The sequence below is a fragment of the Rattus rattus genome, chromosome 7 (genome assembly GCF_011064425.1).
Source record: "Rattus rattus isolate New Zealand chromosome 7, Rrattus_CSIRO_v1, whole genome shotgun sequence".
NCBI lineage: Eukaryota > Metazoa > Chordata > Mammalia > Rodentia > Muridae > Rattus > Rattus rattus.
Window position 1 is genome coordinate 98,859,925 of NC_046160.1, and position 23,499 is coordinate 98,883,423.

Genomic DNA, 23,499 nt, shown 5'->3' on the forward strand with positions numbered 1-23,499 from the left:
CTCCCTGACTCCCAGCCAGTACTGTCTGCTGGAAGAGAGACCAAGGCTGTGTGTGAGTAGCCCTCAACCCCTTGGAGCTGGCAGCAAATGAAGACCCATGATAACCAAAAAAAAAAAAAGAGGAAAAGGAAGTGTCTGTGAGTCTTCTCTAGAGCTTCGGAACTGGGTGCTGCCTGCTACGGACCTAAGAGACTACCATCTGGAAGAAGTGGGCGGCCACAGACTGAACACAAACATGAGAGTGGCAAGTTAGAATTTATGGGGAGGCTCCATCTCACGTGCGGAGAGAGGATACAGACTAATACTGTTAAAAAAAAAAACAAAACCAAGCACCTGCAACCAAGTATTGGCTTTAATGAAAACTACCAAAGAACAAGAGCTAACCGCAAAGCAGCAGCCAGTCAGAGCTAAGTTTCTGCGCAGACCTTCCCTCAGGCCGTCTCTGGACCACGGAGAGTTAGTCACTGCTGTTGAAGCGCTGGGCGGAGGGTACCATGGAGACTCATCGGATCGATAAGCAGGGTGCTCGGGACTCAGGAGGCACTTAGATACAGAAGAGGTAATACGCCCGGCCAGCCAGAAGACCCTGGGAAGCCATCCTTCACAGTGGATTGACAGGTTATCTGACACCCCCAAGCATCCCTGCCCCATCTTGCCTGGACCTGCTGACCGTAATCCAACAGCAAACAGCCATGGACACTAATCTAATCTCTCCAGTCTCCCCTTTCCCTCCCGAAGCCTCCACAAAGGCTATCTCAGGGGGCCATGGCTCTGGCTCTCAAGAGTAGCAGGGCTGCAGGTATGTTTTTGGAGGCTGAAAGGCATAAACCAGCATTCTTGAAGTTCTGTTCGTCCTACGGCACCGACTCAATTTCAGGTCTGATCTCTCTTCCTTCCCCTCCCCCCGCCCATGGCCTCTCACCCCGCACAGACACAGGGCACCGAGGAGCCTAGCCTTTGATCTCTACTGGGATCTCCCAGCAGAAGAGGTTATCCTTTTTGTCATCTTGAAGTTTCCATTCCACCACCAGTTTTAGCTGGAAAAAAAAAAGAAAAGGAATTGGAAGAAATGAAACCAGAACCTGATTTTTTATCCATAATTGGCTTACGTGTGCACCTTCAATTCAATTCTTTCTTAAGTTCTGTCTTGAAGCCAGATTAGGACACACCCACTACCTGTGATCCTAAACTCAGAAGAGTGAACCCTGCCATCCAACTAGGCCAGTTTATGAATGTAATCTTTCAAGTGTAATATTTCTTTTCCCTCTTCTTTTCTGCTTACATTAAAAAAAAAAAAAATTTTTATGTGTTTGTCTGAATGTACATGTATGTGCCCCACTTATGTCCCTGATACTCACAAAGGGCAGAAAAGGGCATCAGAGTCCCTGGTACTGGAGATGCCTCTTGGGGCTGGGAACTGAACCCAGGTCCTCTGCAGGAGCAGCCAGTGCTCTTAACCACTGAGCATCTCTCTAGCTCCTCCTTTCTGCTTTCTTTTTAATAGATAGTCTTGTTAGCTAACCTGGATTAGCCTGGGATTACTATGGCCTTAAATTTGTGGCAATCCCCCTATTTCAGCCTCCTGAATACTGGGGTTATAGGTGGTCCACCACACCTGATTATCAAATGCAATCCTAAAATCTTGTCTTCTCTTTCCTCTTTCTTCCCTTGCTCCATGTGTTGACAGGGAGTTTTTTGTTACACAGCTTAGCTGACCTAGAACTCGCTATGTAGCTCAGGCTGGCCCCAAACTTCTGGTCCTCCTGTCTCTGCTTCCTGAGTGCCAAGATTACAGGCGTCCATTACTGGGTTTCATTCCTAGACCTGAGGCATATAAATACAGTCTTATAAGAATGATAATTTTAAACAGCGTCTCACTATTCTGGCAAACTGCCATAGACTTTTCCACTTGAACTTTGAGAATATAAAGTGAGAGCTCTTAGATTCCTCAGTGTAAGAAAACTTTGTTAGCCCGAAGTGGAAATGGCCAAGTATAAGGTTGGTCCAAAACAGTGGTCCTCAGCCTGTGGGTCATGACCCCTTTGGGGAGTTGTATGACCCTTTCATAGGGGTCACCCGAGACCACTGGAAAACACAAATATTTACATTACGATTCATAACAGTAGCAAAATTACAGTTATGAAGTAACAATGAAAATAACTTTATGGTTGGGGTCAGCACAAGGTGAGGAACTGTATTGAAGGGCCAAAGCATTGGGAAGGCTGAGAACCACTGATATGCGATGTGTGACTGGCTAGTTTTAAGGATAACCACCTGTAAAGAGTTTAACTTAACTTCACTGAACTATGCTGTCCCCCTCCCAAGCCCTATTCCTTTCTCTTCTCCCTCATTGTTTTGTTTCTTCTAACACAAGTTCTCACATCACAGCCCAGACTGACTTGGAACTCACCATACAGCCCAGGCTCTTCTGAATGCACAATGATGTCCCTGCCCCGCCATTTTGAGGGCTAGGATTACAGCGTGAGCATGCACAGGCCTTAAGCTGGTTTCTGTTCATCTCTCTCATTTGAGATCTCCACCCTGACTTGCTACACTGAAGCTATGAACTGTATTGTTGCTGGTACTTTGTTTCTTAAAGCATAGTCTTACTTCTTCATCCTAGGCTAGCCTGGACATCTAGAATTCACTAGATAGCTTAGGCTGGCCTTCAACCCATAGCAATCCTCCTGCCTAAGCCTTCTATGTGTTACAAGTGTGAGCCATTTTCCCTTCTAATTTTTTATTTTTATTTTCATTTTTTTTAAAAAACGATCTCATTATGTATCGCCAGCTGGCACTGAACTCAGACATCTGCCTGCTGAGCACTGGGATTAAAGGTGTTCACCGACATCTTTTTTTTTTTTAAAGATTTAATGAGCCACTAGGACCAGTGGTGTGTATGAGTAATGTTTTATCAGAAAGTATTTAAGAGCACCATGTACATGCAATGCCCTAGTAGACCAGAAGAGGGCGCTGAATCCCCTAGAATTGGAGTTACAGGTGCGCTGCCACATGACAGCTGGGAACTAACTTGGGTCCCCTAGAAGAGCAGCAAGGCCTCCTAACCATCCAGCTATCTCTCCAGCCCCCACTTCTAATTCTAATAAAGTAGCTCTTTATTTATAGGGGGAAAGCAGTCCAGTTGCTGCCTTGATCTTCATCATGGTTCCTCTCTAACTTGAGCAATCCAGTTTCCCCCCAAGAAAAGGGAAGTCATTAGTTAGGGACACTTTTTCACTCAAACTGTCTTTCACAATGTAACACTTGAAGGACAGTAACATCCACATTCTTGAAAACTTGGCTTTGTTTTCAAGACTTGTGAATGTTACTGTTGAGCAGTTTAGGGTTTTCAAACTAAATACAAAGTAACGACTGTGAATCAGGCTCTGACAGACCTCTGTAGCCGAGGCTGTGAATTAGCCAGCCATCTACAGAGTCTCCAACAACCCTTAAACCAGTGGTTCCCAACCCTCCTAATGCTGTGACCTTTGATACAGTTCCTCATGTTGGGGTGACCCCCAGCCAGAACATTATTTCCGTTGCTACTTCAGAACTGTAATTTTGCTTCCTTCACGAAACATAATGTAAACAAAATGTGTTTCTGATGGTCTTGGGAGACCCTTGTTAAAGGGTCATTTAACACTCAAAGGGGTAGAACCACTGTCTTAAAGACCACTGATGTCTTAGAATGTAATTACCTCCCTTTCCTAGGAAAGATTACATCTGGGTTCTACTTGGCTTCCTTAAAAAAAAAAAAAAAAAAAAGTAAAAAGATTAGTGACATATGTCTATAATTCCAGAATTTGGAAGGTTGAAGCCGGAGGACTTGACTTCAAGGCCAACCAACCTGGGCTACTGAGTGAGATCTGGTCTTTACACAAACAGTTCTAGAACAAAACAAGGTAGCCCTTTATAGAGCAGTGGCTTTATGTCCTCCATCTTTATCATGATCCCCACCTAGGGGACACCACTGCGGCACCTGTGGAGAGGGTAAAGCTGGGCTGTGGGTGGAGGGGTGCAGAGCTCCACTGAAGCTCTTTTGTCCAGAATATGGAGGAGAAACCGGGATCCTGAAGATGCTGCCCAGATAACTTAGACCTTTAACTGTTGGCCACCTGGCTAAAATCTCTTACAACTGCACACGCTTTGGACCTAGTGCACTCACCTCTACATCTAGTTGCTAAGACTCCTGATAAAGTGGTATTATGTAATATCAGGAGCTTAAAACTCTTCGCTTATAGGTCAGACATGATACCACCACCTCACAGGGAGGTGGTGTAAAAATGGCACCCTTGGGTCTCTCAAACCCATCTCTTCTCCCTCGGGCCTTTTTTGCTCCACTAGGAATGAGAGGCTCTTTGCCCCAGCCTCTGCTTCTTACCCCCGGCCTCAGGAGGTCTGACCTGGCCGAAGGGTCTGTGGTGTCACTTACAGAGGGATATTCGCTCTTCACCGGCAGCTTATTCAGGTAGCTGTAGACCTTGTCTTTCTGGATGGGGCAGCTGATTCCACATTTACAACCGTCAGGCTCAGGAATAGGGAAGTAGACTGGGACTCCTGCTAAGATGCCGTGGACCAAGGCCGTGCTGTTCTGGGACTGAGTGCCTAGGAAGACAGGGGGTCAGATGGAAAGGCAGGGGGTCAGACGGAAAGGCTGTTGTTCATTTGTGAATTCTAAGTCAAGTCGTCAAATCACCAAATGCTGGAATGTCTACACCAGCAGATCAGAGTCCCCTGACCATGGTGTCTCCGCCCCCATGTGTCACATTTAGCACCTAGTCCTGTGCACGTGATGAAAGAAGCTGGTCTCTTTCATTGCTCTCCATCAAGGGAGTGAGGCCACTGGGACAAATAACCTTATCTCGCAGGACCACTGACTTCTGTCAGAGTGTTTTAAATACCATGGTCTAGCACGGCAGTGGCAGGTAATCCTGTAGATACCGTGTAAGATTAAAAGAGAAGTTCATTTCTCTAGCCTCCACACTGCAAGATAAGCAGAAGGGATAAAGGTATTATTAGATTAGAGCAACCAGTTATTACAATTCTCAGGCAGGAGTGAGGGTATCCCAAAGAGACCACTGCAGTCCTTCCTCTATACCAGGCTGTGGAAACGATGCGCCCCAAAGGATTGGGATTCCCCACTGGAGGAAGGGAAAAAGCTGGAGCCCCAGCCCAGCAAAAGAAGAAACTTGGCAAGCAGGAAGGTCACGGGGTTCTGACAGCTTAGGGACAGGCCAGGAGCTGAGCTAAAGATACATTAACACCTTGACCTCTTGCCCTCTGTTTAAACCTAAGACTCGTTCGTCAGTGACCCGGAAGAGCTCACTAAGGTCAGTGACCCGGAAGAGCTCGCTAAGCCTCTGGATTTGTTCCTCTTCCCAGTGCGACCAGGTTCAGTTTCCTTTCTCAGCTTTTCACTGTCTTTTGAATCGGCATACAGAGGGCAAGGCTGAGCCTCCCCTGTCAGTCTGCCAGGGCCCAGACCAGCATCTCCAACCCCACAGTGACATTATACATTGTTAGGACATTTTGGAGACCTAGGGTATTGGCTGGGTTTCGTTTGTTTATTTTTTAAATAATAACAACAACAACAATAACTAAATAATATTTAGTCGGCGGGGGAGGGGGTCATAGCACATGTACAGAGGTCAGAGGACAAGATTCAGGAGTCAGATTTCCCCTTCCACCATGCGGATTCTGGGGTTCAACTTCAGGCTGTCAAGCTTGGCTGCGGGCATCTTCACCTTCCAGGTCATTCCTAGGAACTCTTAATTTGAGTTTAGGAAAGACGTGTTTATTCAGCATTCCGATCCAACTCTTCCTCCTCACAGTCAACAACATAGACCAGAAAATTGTTCATTAACCCGTCGCTGTGGAGGGGGCAGTGGACAGTAAGCCTGGCAGGGAGGAAGACTCGCTCCCTTCCAGAGGACCAGGGTCCAGTTCTCAGCACCTACATGGTGGCTTACAGCCATCCATGATTCTAATTCTGGGACAGCCAACAACGGCCTCTCCTGACCCTGTGAGCACCAGACATGCATGTCCTAAATATATACACATGCTGGCAAAAAATATAAAATACACACGTGCACACACACACCACACACACACATACATATACCACACACAGTTACTCACTCTTTCCACACAACAGAAACTAAAACAGCTTGTTCCTCAATTAGTCAGAGAAACAGCTGAGAAACACGGGATGTGCCCAAAACATGTCTTGTCTGCAGCGGCCTGGCCACTGGCACTGTGTTTTGCTGAGGTAACAAATGTTGTAACCTGTGGCTTCCCTGTCCCTTCCTGGGCTCGCCTCTCCTGCTAAGCTCTGTTTCCAGCAGTAACTGGAACCTTCGTCCACAGAAAGCTGCTGCTGCTGCTAGGACCAGCATTGGCAGCTCGATCTGGTAGTTTAGCCAAGCACCTTTCACCACCACAGGAGCCAGCGCTTCTGCCTCCAGAGCTTCCTCCCACCACAGGCCCAACATCTGAAGATGGATTACAGTAACAAAATCGCTGCTGCGCCCACTGCCTTCAAAATGGCTTCCAAATCTATTATCGCCATCCTCACGGGCATCATACACAGCACCACCACTAAAGTTTTTCCCATACCTAAAACTGCCATTCATTGCACAAACCACTTCCCCTACCACCAGCTTCCAGAACACTCTAACTTCTTTGGCTGGATGAAGCACTGGCTTCCCCACGGTTTTCTTACTTCGTAGTGGGTACCACTGAAATACCATAGGATGGTATCTCTGAATGGCAGTCTTACCCACAGGGTCACGGTTGTGCAAGGTGACAGAAACAAAGCACCTCAGTCATGATTTCAATCTCTCTGCTCCTCTCATATTGTTCAAAACCATCTCAGGGATAGTTAACGCTCCTCTGTGTCCTCTTCAACACAAAAAAGGCCTCTTTCATAGGCAAGTGGGACCCGGTCTTTGGTAACCTTTTCTTGCCGCAGCGCTTTGGTTCCACAACTCTTCCAGACACCTTGTGTGGCCACGCAGTCATGGCGGAACCCATCTCTTCCACAATGGTGCAGAGATAAATACAAAGACCCTAGAGTGCTTGGCTGGGTGAGAGCTCTCTACTGCTCAGAACGGCTCCGCAGACTCTCATCACTTGTACTGAAAGTCGGCTAGAGCAAAAGCTTCTGCAGATGCTTGGTATCCTTACAAGAAATTTTATTTTATCTATCAATTTCTTTTTGTTTTTTGAGACAAGAGTTTCTCTGTATAGCTCTGACTGGCCTGGAACTTGATCTGTAGACCTGGCTGGCCTCAGACTCACAAAGATCTGCCTGATTTGGCCTCTCAAGTGCTGGGAGTAGGGCAGGCACCACTATGACCTAGATATTATTTTTTATTTATAGGTACATATTATTTATAGGGTTCCTCTACATAGCTCTGGCTACCCTAGAACTCACTATGTACCCCAGACCTCTGTAGATCCTCCTGCCTCTGTCTCCCGAGTGCTGGGATTAAAGGTGTGCTCCCCTATGGCCGGCTAGGAGACCCTTTCTTAGACATGATGTCAGGGAGATGGCAGCCAACATTTCCCCACTCTTGTCAACAGTGTCACTTAAATTGCTTGTGTAAGTCTATGCGTGAGTGTTTATGTGAACGCAGAAGCCAGACACCAGCCTCAAGATGCCATGTGTAGGGGGGTGGCTCTGATGCTTTGACCGGGAAGCTGTTTACTGACACTAAAGGTCTTTGCTCCCAGTTGGTTTCTGATCTACCAAGAAAGATGCCAGTGGCCAATGACTGGGTGGAAAGAAAGATGCAAAGACTTCCAGGTTCCCTCGGGGTAGGCGAGAGGAAGAGAATGGAGATACTGGGGTGGGGGCAGGGTAGTGACAGAATAGACTCAGAGCTGCAGGGGAAATCTTCAAGATTTTGTAGGCAGAAAGGGAAGGCAGCCCATGGGCTTCACAGGAGGTAACTGGGTAACTGAGGGCAGATTTAGAGCAAGGAGGGAAGGTAAGGGCATGCTAGCCACGGAAGGCTTGGAAGAGCCCGGCCACAGAGCCGATAAGCCAGTTTAAAAATGAGCTAATGTGTGTGTCTTCTATCCAGGGATCTGAGAGAGCTCCTGGGCGGGTAGAAAAACTACACGATACAGCATAGAGCTTGTCTATTTGAGACAGGGTCTTCCTACTGCCTCAGAACTGGCTGGGCTGGCCAGCCTGTGAGCCTCAGGGAACTGCTGTTTCCACCTCCCTAGTGCTGGGATCACAAGACTGTTGCCAGGACCACTATTCCTGGCATTTTACATGGATTCTGGAGATCATACTGAGGTCCTCCTGTTTATATGACAAACACTTTACTAAGCTAGCCCCCAGCCCTTAATTTAAAAAAAAAAATTAAGCTGGGTATGGTGGTTCACTCCTTTAACCGCAGCACCCAAGAGGCAGAAGCTTGTGGATCTTGGTTAGTTCAAGGTTGGTCTGGTCTACATAATGAGCTCTAGGTCAACAAAAGCTACACAGTGAGACCCTGCCTTTATTTATTATATATGAGTACACTGTAGCTGTCTTCAGACACACCAGAAGAGGGCATCAGATTTCATTACAGATGGTTGTGAGCCACTATGTGGTTGCTGGGAATTGAACTCAGGACCTCTGGAAGAGCAGTCAGTGCTCTTACCTTCTGAGCCATCTCTCCAGCCCGAGATCCTGCCTTTAACATACACAAACATACTTGGTTTTTCAAGACAGGGTCTCTGTGTAGTCCTGGGGCTGTCCTAGAGCTCTCTGTAGACCAGGCTGGCCTTGAACTCACAGAGATCTGCCTGCCTTTGCCTCCTGAATGGAATTAGAGGCCTTTGCTACCACCACTACCACCCCACCCCCCCTTTTAAAAATTAAATTTAGGATGTTGCTATCCAGTCCAGGCTGGCTTTAAAGTCCTCTTGCTTCATCCCCCAGAGTGTTGTGATTACAGGCATTAACTACCACACAGGGCTCTGTTTCACTCTTTCTGTCCAGGTTGGACATGGCTTTCACTTAGAATGCCTGTGTGTGTGCTCACAGGTGAGTGTGCAAGAAACCAGAGGACATCCTGAGCCCTGCCCTGTCACCTGACGTTGAAGAGTCTCTCACTGTGCTGGCTAGTCTACTCCTAAGTCAACTTGTCACACAACTAGAGGTGTCTGAAGGAGAGAGCCTTGACTGAGAAAATGCCTCCATAAGATCCAGCTGGAAGGCATGGCTGAGCAAGCCACGAGGAGCAAGCAGGAAGCAGCATCCGTCCGTGACCTCTGCATCAGTTCCTGCCTCCAGGTTCCTGCCCCGAGTGAGTTCCTGTCCTGACTTCCTGTGGTGATGAACAGCAATGTGGAAGTGTAAGCTGGATAAACTCTCTCCTCCCCAACTTGCTTTTTGGTCCTGGTGATTCGCTGCAGCAAGAGAAACCCAGACTGAGGCACTCCCCACACCTGGAGCTGGGCTGGTTCCAGTAACTGCTCCAACCCTCCAGCCCCTGTCACTCACAGCACTGAGTTACAGGCATGTGTGGGACGACACCCAGCCTTTTACGCAGGCGCTGAGATCTGAACTCAGGTCCTCATGTCTGTGCAGCAAGTACTCTCACATCCTGAGCCTCTCCCCAGTCTCTAGATTTTTTTCTTTTTCTTTTTTGAAAGATTTAAGGCACAGAATGTTTAAGACACAGTTTACGTGCAGTAGAGGGCACTCCTTTTTTTTTTTTTTTAAGATTTATTTATTTCATGTATATAAGTACACTGTAGCTGTCTTCAGATACACCAGAAGAGGGCATCAGATGTCTTTACAGATGGTTGTGAGCCACCATGTGGTTGCTGGGGATTGAACTCAGGACCTCTGGAAGAGCAGTCAGTGCTCTTAACCGCTGAGCTATCTCTCCAGCCCTAGATCTTTTTTTTCTTAAATGAACGAACAGAGGGGAGAGGGTATATGAGGAGAGAAAGCAGAGTGTTCATTCTTCAAGTACGGAAGTCAACAGCACCGAGAATTTTGAGTCCTACATAGTTCACGGGACAGTAAACAAAGGAAGGTTTCAAGGCACCTGCTCTCTCCAGAAGGAAGCGGTGTTTACACTTGTCTAGATTCTTTTTTAAAAAAAAAGTATCTTCACTTATGTTTATGTGTCTGTGTGTATGCACACACATGTGTGGGTACCTGTGAGAGCCAGGGAGGACATGGGATCCCCTGGAGCTGGAGTTGCAGATGGTCATGAACTGCCATGTGGGTGCTGGAAATCCAATTGAGGTCCTCTTCAAGGGCAGCAAGCTCTCAAGTACTGAGCCATCCCTCTGTGGCATAACACCCCCCTGCCCTGCCCCCCATGGATGCGTGTAAGGGGTGTGTGTCTTGAGTGTGACACAATGTACAAGTGGAGATCAGAGAACCACTTGAAGGAATCCGTTCTTTCCTTTTGCTGTATGGGTTCTCGGGATTGAACTGAAGTCATCCAGCTTAGTGACAAGTGCCTTCACCCACAGAGCCACTTCACACATACTCCTTCTCTTGAGATAAGGCAGCCGTTCTCAACCTGTGGGTCTTGACCCTTTTGAGGGCGGCTGAATGACCCTTTCATAGGGGTCACATATCAGATATCCCACATATCAGATATTTACATCATGATTCATAACAAAAGCCAAATTACAGTTACAAAGTTGCAACAAAAGCAATTTTGTGGCTGAGGGGGTCACCACAACATGAGGATCTGTATTAGAGGGTTAGAGCATTAGGAAGGTTGAGAACCACTGAGATAAGGTCTCTCTATGTAGCTTTGTCTAGCCTGGAATTATCTAGAATATGGGGCTGCTCTTCGGCTCATGATTCTTCCCCCATAGCCGGGCTGGAATGAACATTGTGCAGGAGTTTTGAAGTTTGTAGAATTAAGTTTCTACAAAGCACAATGTAAATAACTTCCTTCCTATGGTCAGCTGATACCCCTCAGAGTCTGATGTGCATTAAGGGCCAAGAAAGACAAAGTGCCAAGCTGTTTTCTCTAACCTGTGGCCACAGCAGAATCATGCTGTTTGCTTAACAGGAGTCTGGTAGTCCCTGGCGAGGCCTGTGGGGAGCCAGGAAGCCTGGAGGGAATGGGTAGAATAGATGGGGCCCTGAGTGTGCATATTGAAATGGACACAGACCATTGGCCTTAGACCCACAGGAAATTCAAAGCCGGGCTGGAGAGATGACTCAGAGGTTAAGGGCACTGACTGCTCTTCCAGAGGTCCTGAGTTCAATTCCCAGCAACCATGGTGGCTCACAACCATCTGTAATGAGATCTGATGCCCTCTTCTGGTGTGTCTAAAGACAGAAACACTGTATTTATATACATAAAATAAAATAAATCTTTAAAAAAAAAATTCAAAGCCTCCCTCCTCTAGGCAGAGTATGAATGCTAGCAGTACATGCAAAAACTAAAACTGCACCTGATCTTTAACTAAACCCATCCCTGCCCAGATCTTTAACCCTCTACAGAGACATCCGACATGGACAAGCCAACCTCTCTAGGTACCACTCCAGTGTGTCTGTCCTTCCTACGCTCCCACGCTGTCTCAGGTTTCCAGGACCTGCATGCACTGGACACAGCAGGAGCCCAGTGCATGAAGGGTGTTTGAGGACACAGTGGTGGCTCTGGGGGTCTCCTGCTGTGAGACATCACACAGCCACCCTGGCATCAGAGAGGAGCTCTCACGTAGTTCTGACTCACAGCTAAGACAGCACATCTCCTAGCTTTTTTTTTTTTTTTTTTTTTTTTTTTTTGAGCTGGGGACCGAACTCAGGGCCTTTGCGCTTGCTAGGCAAGCGCTCTACCACTGAGCTAAATCCCCAACCCCTCATCTCCTAGCTTTTGCATCATCTTTTTTATCATCTTTTTTACATGTTGTGAAGCTACTACAGGATGTTTTCCCTTTCCCACACCAGAACTGTAAGTTGAACATGCTTCCTTTCATCAGTGTGGTCCCCCAGGTTTCCTTTCAGAAGGTGACAAGTAACGGAGAATTATGGACCTGTCTGAGAGCATGGTGAATTCTAGCTTTGTGTATAATATTGTCAGAAAGGAGGCTGACAAATCCTCGGTCCCCTCTGTTCCTATGTTCACCCCATGCCTCCCATCCATTTATATTACGGATCAGCATGAACTGAAGAGGCCACATCTACGTACCGCTAGTAAAGGTGACGTTGACACTGTAGGACTGGCCTTTGTGTAGCTGACAGGGCTGGGTAGGGCACGGGCTCACATTCACTTCCTTTATAACCCCCACCTTAGAGCCTGCAAAAAAAAAAAAAAAAAAAAAAAAGAGTTTGACTGGGAGATCTGGTCCTCTCTCAACGTACCTGAGATGCTTCTGCTTTCCCGAGATGAACTCTTTAAGACAATGCCCCATTAGAAGCAAGAATTGGGCGCCAGTAGATGGCTCAAGGGGTGAAGCACTTGCTGCACAGATGAGGGCCTGAGCTCGAATCCCTGAAGCTGGGTGTGGTGGTGTGCATGTGACTCCTGTGTTCTTACAGAGAGATGGAGGCACAGAGAGGAAACCCTGTGAGCTTTCCAACCAGGTAGCCTGCAGGGTGCAGCCAGCACAGTGGCAGAGAGATCCTATTTCTAACAAGGCAGAAGGCAAGGACCCACACCGGAGGGTGTCCTCTGAGCTCTACATGTACACAACAACACCTATATCATACACCCACCTCTCTCTCCCTCTCTCTCCCTCTCCCTCCCTCTCTCTCTCTCTCTCACACACACACACACACACACAACTTCAGAATCTTAGTACTGCTAAAAATCAATCCTATAAACTTAATAAAAAGTCAGCAGATTTTGTGCCAAGCCAGGCATGGTGGCTCACATCTTTAATCCCAGCATTTGGAAGGCAGAGGCAAGCATATCTCTCTTGTGAGTTCTGGCCATCCTGGTCTACAGAATGAGTTCCAGGACAACCAGTGCTACACAGAGAAACCCTGTCTGAGAAACCAAACCAAACCAAACCAAACCAACAAATAAAACTGTCTCTCTTCTCTCCTCTTCTACCAAACAGGTCTTCAGTCCTGGTGGCAACACCTTTATTCGCTGAGCCACCTTGTAGACCTCTCTCTTGCATTCTTAAAGGGAGAGTCGGTTTAAATTTAAGCCTTGAAACTATTTGTCTAGATCTTCCTTCTAATTAAACATCCCTGTTCTCCCATCATTTCCAGTACAGATAAGCATGAACGTCTGATGGAAGTTGGAGATTGCAGAAAAAGCTACATCATATGCTAGAAACCTAAATGCCGAAGAGAAGGCCATCTTCCCACTAAGTTCATGTAAGCATGATGTAAGGAGCTATTTGTTAGCAAGCCTGGGTTGGAGAGGTGGCTCAGTGGTTAAGGACCTAGGTTCAATTCCCAGCAACCACATGGTGGCTCACAATCATCTGTTACTTCAGTTCCAGGGGATCCAACCCCTCTTCTGGTCTCTGAAAGCACCACACATTTATGCAGTGCCTATGTAAACACGCAGGCAAAACATCCATGCACATCAAAGAATGGCACCAGGAATTCTGAGCTCTTGAGTCTTCATTTTTAGAACCCTGGGAAAATGTTCCTTGGTAGCAAGGATGAGGGGAAGCAAGGTCATATTCCTGTAAAAAGCAGAACCAGATTAAATCATAAACATGACTTGGAAACCCTAGACACTGGGACCTGAAAGAAACCAGGGTCTCAAGGTAGCCTTGGCTGGCTTCAAACTTCCACGTAGCCATGGAAGCGAGGGTGAAGACAGAGATCCCGTCATTTCACCCTTAGGAGTTCGTCCGTGCCTTCTGTGCAGAATAGAACTTTGGACAGTATGAAGCAGGGCGAGCATGTTATTAAAGGTGGTAAAGCGGCTGGTTTGTTGGTAGTGGGCTTGCCTGTTGATTCCCACCTTCTCATAAAACATGTACACTGGTGTGCATCTGTGACCTAGCACATGGAGTGAATGAAGGAAGGTCTTAAGTTTAAAGTCTTGTCCAATTACATAGTGAGTTTGAGGCTAGCCCAGAACGAGTGCCTTGGTTGTAAAAACAAAATTCCTGAGGTTGTAGCTGGCTTGCTCTAACCATTATTGGTGAAGCCCAGAAAGGAAACGTTTTGCTAAGACAGCCTGTCTTCCGAGAGACCTGTGTTGACTGAGCAGACATTTCCAGGACTTAGACTTGCATATAGCTTTGTGAAACTGTATTTAATTTCCCACCCCAAGCCTCTGTATAAACTCCCAAGTATTGCCTTCCCTCCTTGAAGGCACCCCTTTTCCTGTGAGAGAGTCTGTTCTTGGCTATTTTCAAACAGTCTCTTCTGTTGAGGTCTGGTCTCTTTTCTGCCTCCTGTTTCACAAGTCCAATATGGGACCATGAAAGAAAGGAAGGGAGGGAAAGGACTTCCAAGAATGAATAGAAAGCCAAGGTGGGCTTCTTAAAGGCGGTGTGCGGAGTATTAAAACATATTTAGGCTGGCATGGTGGCACCCTTTAATCCCAGCACCCAAGAGACAGAGACAGGCAGATGTCAGTGAGTTCAAAGCCAGCCTGGTCTACGGGGTGAGTTCCTGGATAGCCAGGGCTGCAGAGAAATCCTGTCTTAAAACAAAACAACACAAAAAAACCACAAAACAAAAAACAGATGTTAAGCTTTTAAGCACAGGGAAGAAGAGAGAAAGAATAGGACTTACCCAGGGATATGGGCTTTTTAAAGGAAAGCAGGCATCACATATCTAAGAATTACCCATATACACACATATACATATACCCTATTTTGGTAGCCCCAAATTTCCTTTTAACTAAGACTGCCCCTTTTCCCTTTTCTTTTTGGTAAGTCAGATTATAGGGTATTTCTGGCTTGGATGAGATTATAACTTGATTTTAAAGATAAAACCAGGAGCCACTAAGAGTTACACAAGGGGGTTCTGTTGAGATGCCTAGAACACAGCAGGCTTATATCTGGATCACAGTAGGCTTATAGCTAGGAACACAGTAGGCTTATAGCTAGGAACACAGTAGGTTTATAGGCTTATAGAGGATGGCCTGAAGCAGCTGATCACTGCTGGACTCTCCTGGGTACGGGGCTCCTTTCCTTTCTTATGCTGCCATGATTGCCTCTCCTTAGCTTACTGCAAGATAATCTGAAACTCTGGATCCTCCTGCCTCTACCTCCCAGAGTAAGCTTAGACACCCAGCTAGAGACAGCTGGAAGGAGGCCCCTGGGAGGTCTGACTGATGGATATTTGAGACTGGGTAAAAATCCAGGCTCAACCAAAGGTTTTCAGATTCCCTCTCCTTCTTTTATAATGTGATTTATTTATTTGTTTATCAAGGCAGAGTCTCCTTATATAGTTCTAACTATCCTAGAACTCACCTAGACCCACCTGCTCCTGAGTGCTAGGATTAAAGGCATGGGCCACCACACCCAGCTATAATGTGATTTAAGAAACATTAATGTGGTGTGTTTTCATGTGCCACCACAGCACGCAGACGGAGGTCAGAGGACAATCTTCAGGAGTCATTTCAACCTCGAAGCCCCTGGGATAAGATTAAAGTCAGATCATCTTGGTAACATGGACCCTGAGTGGCTGAGCCAGCTCCCAGGCCTCTTTTAGCCTGAAGGCTCAACCTGTACATGGCTTCCTAGAGAAACAATCAGTTGTATTAGTGGTCTGGGTTAGTCAGTCAAACTTAGCTTTTTACGTTGGTGACTTACAAGGGAGCGGTTTATGGGACTTACGAGGAGCCACTGTCTCCACCTTCAGTGGAGGAATGGCCTTCAAAGGAGGAAATGACTCCCTCTCCAGTGGGAGGACCCTGCTGTAAAGCTCAAGTCCTCCACAGTACTTCTGCCTTCCTGTTAGTCATGTTCTCTGAGGGCAAGGGTGGACTCCATGAGTCCCCTTGCAGTGTCGAGTGCTCTGGCTCTCGGTCAGGTCTTGACTAGGTCATTAAACTCTGACTTTTCCCAGAACCAAGCAGAAGAGGAAGACAAGAGATCAAGATCGTAGAGTTCCCAAAAACACTTAGGGCCCTGACTGGACGAGGTACTACAGGCCAGTCAGGGCTTGTGCTGCTGAGGCAGAAGCACTGATTGAGAACAGCTTTGTTTCAAACAAACAGATAAATTGATCTCTCTCTCTCTCTCTCTCTCTCTCTCTCTCTCTCTCTCTCTCTCTCTCTCTCTCTCTCTCTCTCTCTCTCAGGTCCCAAGCACAGCAGATTCATTCAGCCAAGACGGAAGCAAGTCCAGCCACCCTGACTGGCACAGTAACCGTTCTAGCAGAAGGGAAGGTCTTTTAAAGAGAGGCTGTGCTACAAGATTACTGAAACCATGAACCCTCCATGGCTTGTGGGGGGAGGTGAAACCTCAGTGCTAGCCAGAGAGACCAGCTCCCCAGGAAGAGATTTCACACAGTTACCACGACTCGTTAGACCCCCTAGTAGGATAGACCGAGCTGACTACCTAATTATTCCTATCTCTGGCCTCTGGTTTGTGTGTGTGAACCCATCCATCGCCTGTGCATACGTATATACACATGGTACCCATGCAGGTCGGAAGAGGGCACTGGATCCCCTAGAACTAGAGTTATGGATGGTTGTGAGCCACCACGAGGGTCCTGGGAACTGAACCTGAGTCCACTGGAAGAGCAATAAGTACCCTAAACCACTGAGCCATAGCTCTGGCCCTCTTTAACAGGCATTTGAGCAGTGTGGCCAAGCCTAGCTTGTAGGGGTGGCCGAGGCCCAGGCTGGCTCGCACTCCTCTACAGTTCCAGCTATGAGTACTTGACCCTAGACTTCTTTTCCTCGCCAGTAAAATTACTAAGCCAAGGCCTGCACAGTTGCTAGAAATAATACACTTGCAAATACTACTTGTGTTTATAAAATACTGGTCGGAAACAGGAAGGATAATTCAAGCCCGACAGGGTAGGTTAACCATACTGTAACTGAGGAAGGCTCATCACCTGACTTTTGAAGTCCTACCAGCCCAACTTCCCACTGTGTAGCCTCAGGCAAGATACTTAACATCTGGGCTGCCCTCAGGGTAGTGAGCCAGCACATCTACAGATTTTAGATACTTATCTGGAACACAGTGGTGCCATTGAGTTGTTGATCATAATTACCCTCAAGCCTGGATTCGGTCCATGAACACAAACAGCTGCTCCTGGGTGGGTAAGCAAGGCCCTCCTCTCATACCAAAGCTGAACCTCTCCTTCAATATACTTCATGGACGGAAATAATGTGTGCAACTGATAGTACAGACTCTTGCTGTCTTGAAAGTAGAATGGAGGAGTAGATAGCAGGCAAATCACGAGCTGAGACCACACTGCCTGCTAGGTAGTTACCAGGTTAGCTCAGAACCTGTTGGGCAGAACTTGAAATGACAAAGTGAATGCCCTTGACTTTCCCTACAGGGGCTTGCCCTCAGGCTGGAAGCTGCTCCACAAATTCCCTCTAAGGCCACAAGACTACTCTATGGAGGCCTGTAAACAACGCTTTACATCCCCACCTCCAAGCATGCTGGCCCACACACAGCACACCCTCTCGGCACCCTCTGCAAGTGAGAGAAGCAGTCCTACACCAGCCCCTAAGTTAAACACCGATGTTCACGTTAACGCTCCAGTGTCCAACTCCACCTGCTTCTTCAAAGCTGGGTCCCATGATCTCACAGGAGCTGAGGAAAGGGTACTTAACAGTTCCTTTGTGCAGTTTTTTTTTTTCCTGCCCCCCTGACAAGAGGTTCCCGGACTTCAAATGTCAATAGAACACACTCCTCAGTTCCCACTGCAAACATTGCATAAGTTCTAATCTTCACTCTAGGCGATCCCAGCCCAGGAGAAGGTGGGCATAGAATGCTATGGAATGCAAAAATCTTTCATCTGGGTGCTGACATTTTTACATTGCATTTTCTAATTCCAAAGGAAATCCAAAGTCTGTCATGGCACACACACAGACACACACAGACAGACAGACAGACAGACACACACACACACACACACACACACACACACACACACACACACACACACACACTCTTTCCTTAAGTTCTCTCTAGGCCTGAGAGCTCAGCAAGTAAAGGTGCTCACTACCAAGGCTGAGAGAACCTGAGTTCAATTCCCCAGGGAGAACCCACTCCTGAAAGTTGCCCTGTGACCTCTCCACATGTATGCTGCACACATGTGGGTCCTCCTAGACACACATAAATAAATAAATGAGTGCAACATGAAAATACAAGTTCTTTCAAGGTGTGTGTTAGAAAGGAAAGAAGGAAGAAAGGAAGAAAGAAAGGAAGCTAGGCATGGTACATGAACACTCCCAAAGTAGAGGCAGGCAAGTCTTTGTGAATTCAACCTGGTCTACAATGGTGTCTCAAACCAAACAAAAACCACCACCACCACCACCACCACCACCACCACCACCAACAACAACAACAACAAAATAATGAAGTCCAGCAGGGAAGTGAGGGAAGGAGAGGGCCTTTAATCCCACCACTCAAGAGGCAGAGGCAGGGGGTTGGGGATTTAGCTCAGTGGTTAGAGCGCAAGGCCCTGGGTTCCGGCCCCCAACCCCAAAAAAAAAAACCAAAAAAAAAAAAAAAAAAAGAGGCAGAGGCAGGCAGATCTCTGAGTTCAAGGCTGCCTGGTCCACACAGATCGAGTTAGGACAGCTAGGGACTTATCGACCTCCTGCTTATCAGCTGTAGGATCTTAGACAAGTTAGTCTATGTGCCTTAGTTTCCTTTTCTGCAAAACAGATGGTGAAGAAGTTAATAAAATTATTACAGTGCCTTAATAAATAATAAAATAATTACAGTGCCAGGGCAAGTCAGCTTAATAAAGGAGGGGTAGGGGGAATATCCCCGTATGGGATGACGTCATTACGCAGGTGAAGGCAGGTACAGGATAGAATGAGGCCTGTCAGTGGATGAGAAGGAAGGATGGGCGGGAGAAAAGTTTGAGGGAAGAGGCGGAGACTGGAACGGAAAGGGACTGGAAGGAGGAAGCCACCAAGAGAACATGGCGGATGCTAAGATTCCACTCTGTACCTTTACAGGTCATTAGGAAAGTTCCTAAGGGATGGATGTGTACAAGGCTTTGTATGTCTAGTGGGCAATTATATCAACTGGATCAGAGGTTATTGTGTTGTGTGCTCTTTCCTGTGGTGAATTAAGTTTAAGAGAGTATGTGGTGGCTGGGACACTAAGCTGCCACGGGATTGGGATGTATATTTCTGGCATGGTGGCAGCCTGCCTTGGGAACTGGATGGGTAGAGAGATTGTTGCCATTGGCCGTGTGATATGGGATGGAGCAAAGCGAGTGAGAGGCTGTGCTGAGATTAAGATCTCTATCAGATATCTTGGGGCATTGTGGTGCCAGACCTAGTGTGGGGTAAAAGACAGCTTTTTTTTTTTTTTTTTTTTTTGTAATTTGCAGCAACATACCTGTGGATAAAGTGCTTGCCTTGCAAGCAGAAAACTTGAGTTCAATCCCCAGAAGCCACACCAAAATGCCACTTGTGGTGGACACACGTGTAATCCTGACCCTGGGAGAGGTTGGCACAGGAGGAGCACAGGGACTCCAGGGCAAGCCAGTCTATTCAGAGAGCCCCCAGCCAAAGAGAGACCTCGTCTCAAAAGAAGTAGGTGGTGTTCTTGAGGGTGACACTTGAGGGGTTATGCTCTGGTTACCGCATGCTTGGGTACACACGAATACCCACACACAATAAAAATAAGATAGAAATGTAAGAAGTTTAACAGAGGGGTTGGGGATTTAGCTCAGTGGTAGAGCGCTTGCCTAGGAAGCGCAAGGCCCTGGGTTCGGTCCCCAACTCCGAAAAAAAGAACCAAAAAAAAAAAAAAAAAGAAGTTTAACAGAGAGGAAAAATAGGTACTTCAAAGAGACTGCCATGTTGAGCTGGTCTCCTGATTTAGTGAAACGGCACCTGTGAACTATTAATAGGCACTGGTCCTTATTATTTAATCCAGTTCCACATGTCCACCTGTGCTTTTAACAGGACTTTTAATATCATATTAGAGGCAGTATCAATTCCCTTCTTTCCTTTTTTAGCAAGTATTTATCCAGTAGTTACTATTATTCAATGGTATTGGATACTGGCTACAAAGAAGCATAGTCGACCTGGTTCCTCATTCAGCTGTGTGACTACAGAAGGCTTACTTTAATCCACCTTCTATCCCCACTTCCTTAACCAGGGTGTGTGTGTGTGTGTGTGTGTGTGTGTGTGTGTGCGCGCGCCTGGGAATGCAGGTACCTGAGAAGGCCAGAGATATTGGACTCCCCAGAGTCGGGGTACAAGCCGTTGGAAACCACCTGATCTGGGTGCTGAGAATTGAACTCTAGTCCTCCGGAATAGTAGGTGCTCTTAACCACTAAGCCATCTCTCCAGTCCTAATAACTCATTAATTCAATGCTTCATTATGATCAGTTTCCTCCTGCTCACATATTTTACAAAACCAGTTGGTTTTTCACCCATCACTGCCGGCTTTCCACCCCCTCCACCCCCCACCCCGTTCCCCTGCTCTGCTCCTGCAATTGTACAGACTTGACTGGATGAATTCAGGAGCCGTGTCTCCTATAAAATTCGTATTTCTAGTGACATCTTGTGACGCCTCCCTCTCAGTGCTGTCCCTGGACTCTTTGTTGGAAAATATAACAGAGTGAGGCTGCCTCAGACCCCTCCCAGCCAAAGAGAAAACTTCAAACGAACAAAGGGGGGAAAGGCTAGTGAAGATACAAGGCGGAAATCAAAAGAAATTCTGTGCCTATTCCCTCAATCCGTGTTGGAGGCCGACCCGCTGTCTACCCTATTGTTTTAATTTTTGCTTTTATTTGTTTACTTTTTTTCAGACAGGGCTCAATAAGCCCAGGCTAGCCTTGAATTCGCAATCTTCCTCCGTCCATTGAAATCTCCAAGACCTTGAGCGCTGCAAATATATACTCGCTTGAGGTTCACCCAAGAAACTTTAGAGAACTTCGCCTTGAGACTGTTTGAGATAATCCCAAAACACGAATTGCAAGGAGAGACAAAGTTGTACGGAGGGGTTAAGTTTCATCAAGGCTAGTACCTTCAGCCCCAACCTAGTCCATTCCACCCAGGGTCCGCGGCCGATCATCCACGTTCTAGGAACCCGCCCAATCCACCCCCGCGGGTCTTCTCAAGTGGGCTCAGGGCTCACCGCAGTCCTTGAAGTGCAGGGGCTCGGCCTGGGTGGCGGCGACCAGCGCCAGCAGCAGGATCGTGGGGGTCAGGAAGCTCATCCTGGGCATGAACGCTGTGCAATCTAGGAAGGGAAAGCAGCCCGACAGTCACAAGATAAACTTGTCCCGGCAGACCGAGGGTGGAGCCAGGTCAGGCCACTTGTGACCAGTAACCAGCGAAGACCCGCCCGCGCCCCGCCCCGGGCTCCTCAGCCGCCTAGCCTGCAGCTTATCCTTTATCTCCGCCCATCTCTTCCGCTGCCAGGGCGGGCATGCAGAGAACCCTCACTCTCCTTTGCGCTCGCCCCTATTCTATTGGTACCGCCCCGTTTCGGCAAGTGGAAGCATTCTCTGCCAATCAAAAACCTCTTATCTCGTTATAACCAATAGGCACGCTTGGGGGCGGAGACTCGATGCAACCCCGCCCCTGCCTTCTCCCCGCCCCCCGAAGCCCAGGCTAAGGTGGGGATTTAGACCATGCTAGGGGCGGAGCTTGCGGAATAAGATGGCGGCCGCCAGGGCCTTGTCCCTAACTGCCGAGGCGTTCGGGGCCGCCATTCCTAGGCGCCAGGGAAGGTACCGAACGTCATTTAGGAAGGGTGTTGGGTCCTGCGTCTTCAGGATAGATGGGAGACTAAACCTCACGGGGGAGGTGAAGGCTTGGCAGTTCAGATGAAGGTGTCGTCAGATTTGGGTACGAGGAGTCATTGAGGGTCATCAAGTGCCACTTTTGTTTCCCGGGTTCATCTTCCTTCTTCTCATCTCAGGCTCCTCGCCGCCTTTCCCAGGCTTTTGACCCGCTGGGAAACAACGTCCTCCATTCCAGAGGCTGGCGAGGGACAGATCCGCCTCACAGACAGCTGCGTCCAGGTAGGAGGCCGGACGCAGGGCGGCGGTACCCAGGAGGGCTCTAGAAGAGGTCCCATTCACCCGCCCGGTTATCTCCGCTTGCTTGGCATTCTTGATCCTCTTTCCTGAATTTCAGAGGCTTCTGGAAATCACCGAAGGGTCAGAATTCCTCAGGCTGCAAGTAGAGGGAGGTGGATGCTCCGGATTCCAATACAAATTTTCACTGGACACAGTTATTAACCCCGACGACAGGCAAGGAGGACGGATGGGTCGCTAGAGGCTGTGTCAGGGGATAAAAATGACCCCAGTTTAAGATGCGCTTTTGTTCCAAACTTCCAAGCGTCTAAGTGTGCTTAACATCACCACCCTCCCCATACTGTGAGGATACAACAAAGATTTGCCCTTTTATTTCAAAATAAGAAAATTGACTTAATTTAGGGTCCATTGAGTAGTCAGTTGAGAAAGGCTGGACTAGTTTGAGACCAAGTCCTTAAATAGTCCTTCTGCTTCTTACATTGAATCTTTTTGCTTCAAGCTAGAAGTCCTAAGCAGTATTCCATGTGTTGGAGAACAGGATGTACACTTCTGGGCTCAGGGTGTTGTGTTCTTAGGGTTTGTGATATTTGTCATTAATGCTTTCCTCTTGTCTTTTCAGGGTATTTGAACAGGGTGGGGCAAGAGTGGTGGTTGACTCTGATAGCTTGGCCTACGTTAAGGGGGCCCAGGTGGACTTCAGCCAAGAACTAATCCGAAGCTCATTCCAGGTGTTGAATAATCCTCAAGCCCAGCAAGGCTGCTCCTGTGGGTCATCCTTCTCTATCAAAATCTGACACAATGGCAGATGACTCAGGGATTGCCACCAGTGTGCCAGTGTGAAAAACCTGGGAATAGTAGAATTCTAGAGATTGCTTTCTCATCATGTCCCCCTCTCATTTAATTTAATCCAGCAGTGTCTTATTTTACCACTATTAATTATGGAATGTGAAGCTTTTACTCTTGGCAGAAATACTCTCCCCTCCCCCAGCACAATGTTAAGGCCAAATCCAAATGCCGTTACCTCAACCTTAATCACTGGTTGGAACCCTAGCACTTAGTACCTCTAGGACTCCAAAATTTGGAGTTAACTTCTCTAGCCTTCAAAATTGTTTATATGTGTGTGTATAGCTATATATAAAGCATCATTATAAACTAAGTTCTCACCGTGTTTTTAATCAGGATCAAAGTTTGGGTAGCTTGAATACCAGAATTGAGGCCAAAATCGATTAGAAGGCAAACAACTATTGTCTGCTGCCACTTTCTCTTTCCCTCCTTCCTTCCTTCCCTCTTTCTTTCAACAGAGTCTTATAGGTAGCCCCAGTTTTGGACTCAATTTTCCTGCCTCAGCCTCTTTATGCTGGAACTGCAGAAATATTACTACCAGGCTTGGGTCA

At 47.4% G+C, this 23,499-nt stretch overlaps 2 protein-coding genes across 2 annotated transcripts; one reads left to right on the top strand and one right to left on the bottom strand.

The window, feature by feature from the left end:
• Nucleotides 1-334: 334 nt before the first annotated feature.
• Nucleotides 335-21,499, bottom strand: Npc2 (NPC intracellular cholesterol transporter 2). The gene is made up of 4 exons (XM_032908137.1): nt 21,199-21,499; nt 12,171-12,278; nt 4,433-4,605; nt 335-1,037 (listed from the first exon to the last, which is right to left on the bottom strand). Exons 1-4 carry the CDS (start codon nt 21,287-21,289, stop codon nt 951-953), a joined length of 459 nt encoding a protein of 152 aa, XP_032764028.1. The 5' UTR covers nt 21,290-21,499; the 3' UTR covers nt 335-950.
• Nucleotides 21,500-21,689: 190 nt separating this feature from the next.
• Isca2 (iron-sulfur cluster assembly 2) lies at nt 21,690-23,261 on the top strand. Its single transcript, XM_032908138.1, has 4 exons — nt 21,690-21,796; nt 21,988-22,090; nt 22,206-22,321; nt 22,725-23,261. Exons 1-4 carry the CDS (start codon nt 21,726-21,728, stop codon nt 22,897-22,899), a joined length of 465 nt encoding a protein of 154 aa, XP_032764029.1. The 5' UTR covers nt 21,690-21,725; the 3' UTR covers nt 22,900-23,261.
• The last annotated feature ends 238 nt before the right edge of the window (nt 23,262-23,499 follow it).

Bases quoted from the DNA above. Each gene is read 5' to 3' on its own strand.
- Npc2 (XM_032908137.1), bottom strand. From the start codon at position 21,289: ATGCCCAGGATGAGCTTCCTGACCCCCACGATCCTGCTGCTGGCGCTG. The intron at 4,606-12,170 runs GTACGTAGATGT...CTGTCTTCCTAG, and splicing joins CAACGTCACCTTTACTAGCG to GCACTCAGTCCCAGAACAGC. The intron at 1,038-4,432 runs GTAAGTGACACC...TTTTTTTTCCAG, and splicing joins TGAAGAGCGAATATCCCTCT to CTAAAACTGGTGGTGGAATG.
- Isca2 (XM_032908138.1), top strand. From the start codon at position 21,726: ATGGCGGCCGCCAGGGCCTTGTCCCTAACTGCCGAGGCGTTCGGGGCC. The intron at 21,797-21,987 runs GTACCGAACGTC...TTCTCATCTCAG, and splicing joins ATTCCTAGGCGCCAGGGAAG to GCTCCTCGCCGCCTTTCCCA. The intron at 22,322-22,724 runs GCAAGGAGGACG...TTGTCTTTTCAG, and splicing joins GTTATTAACCCCGACGACAG to GGTATTTGAACAGGGTGGGG.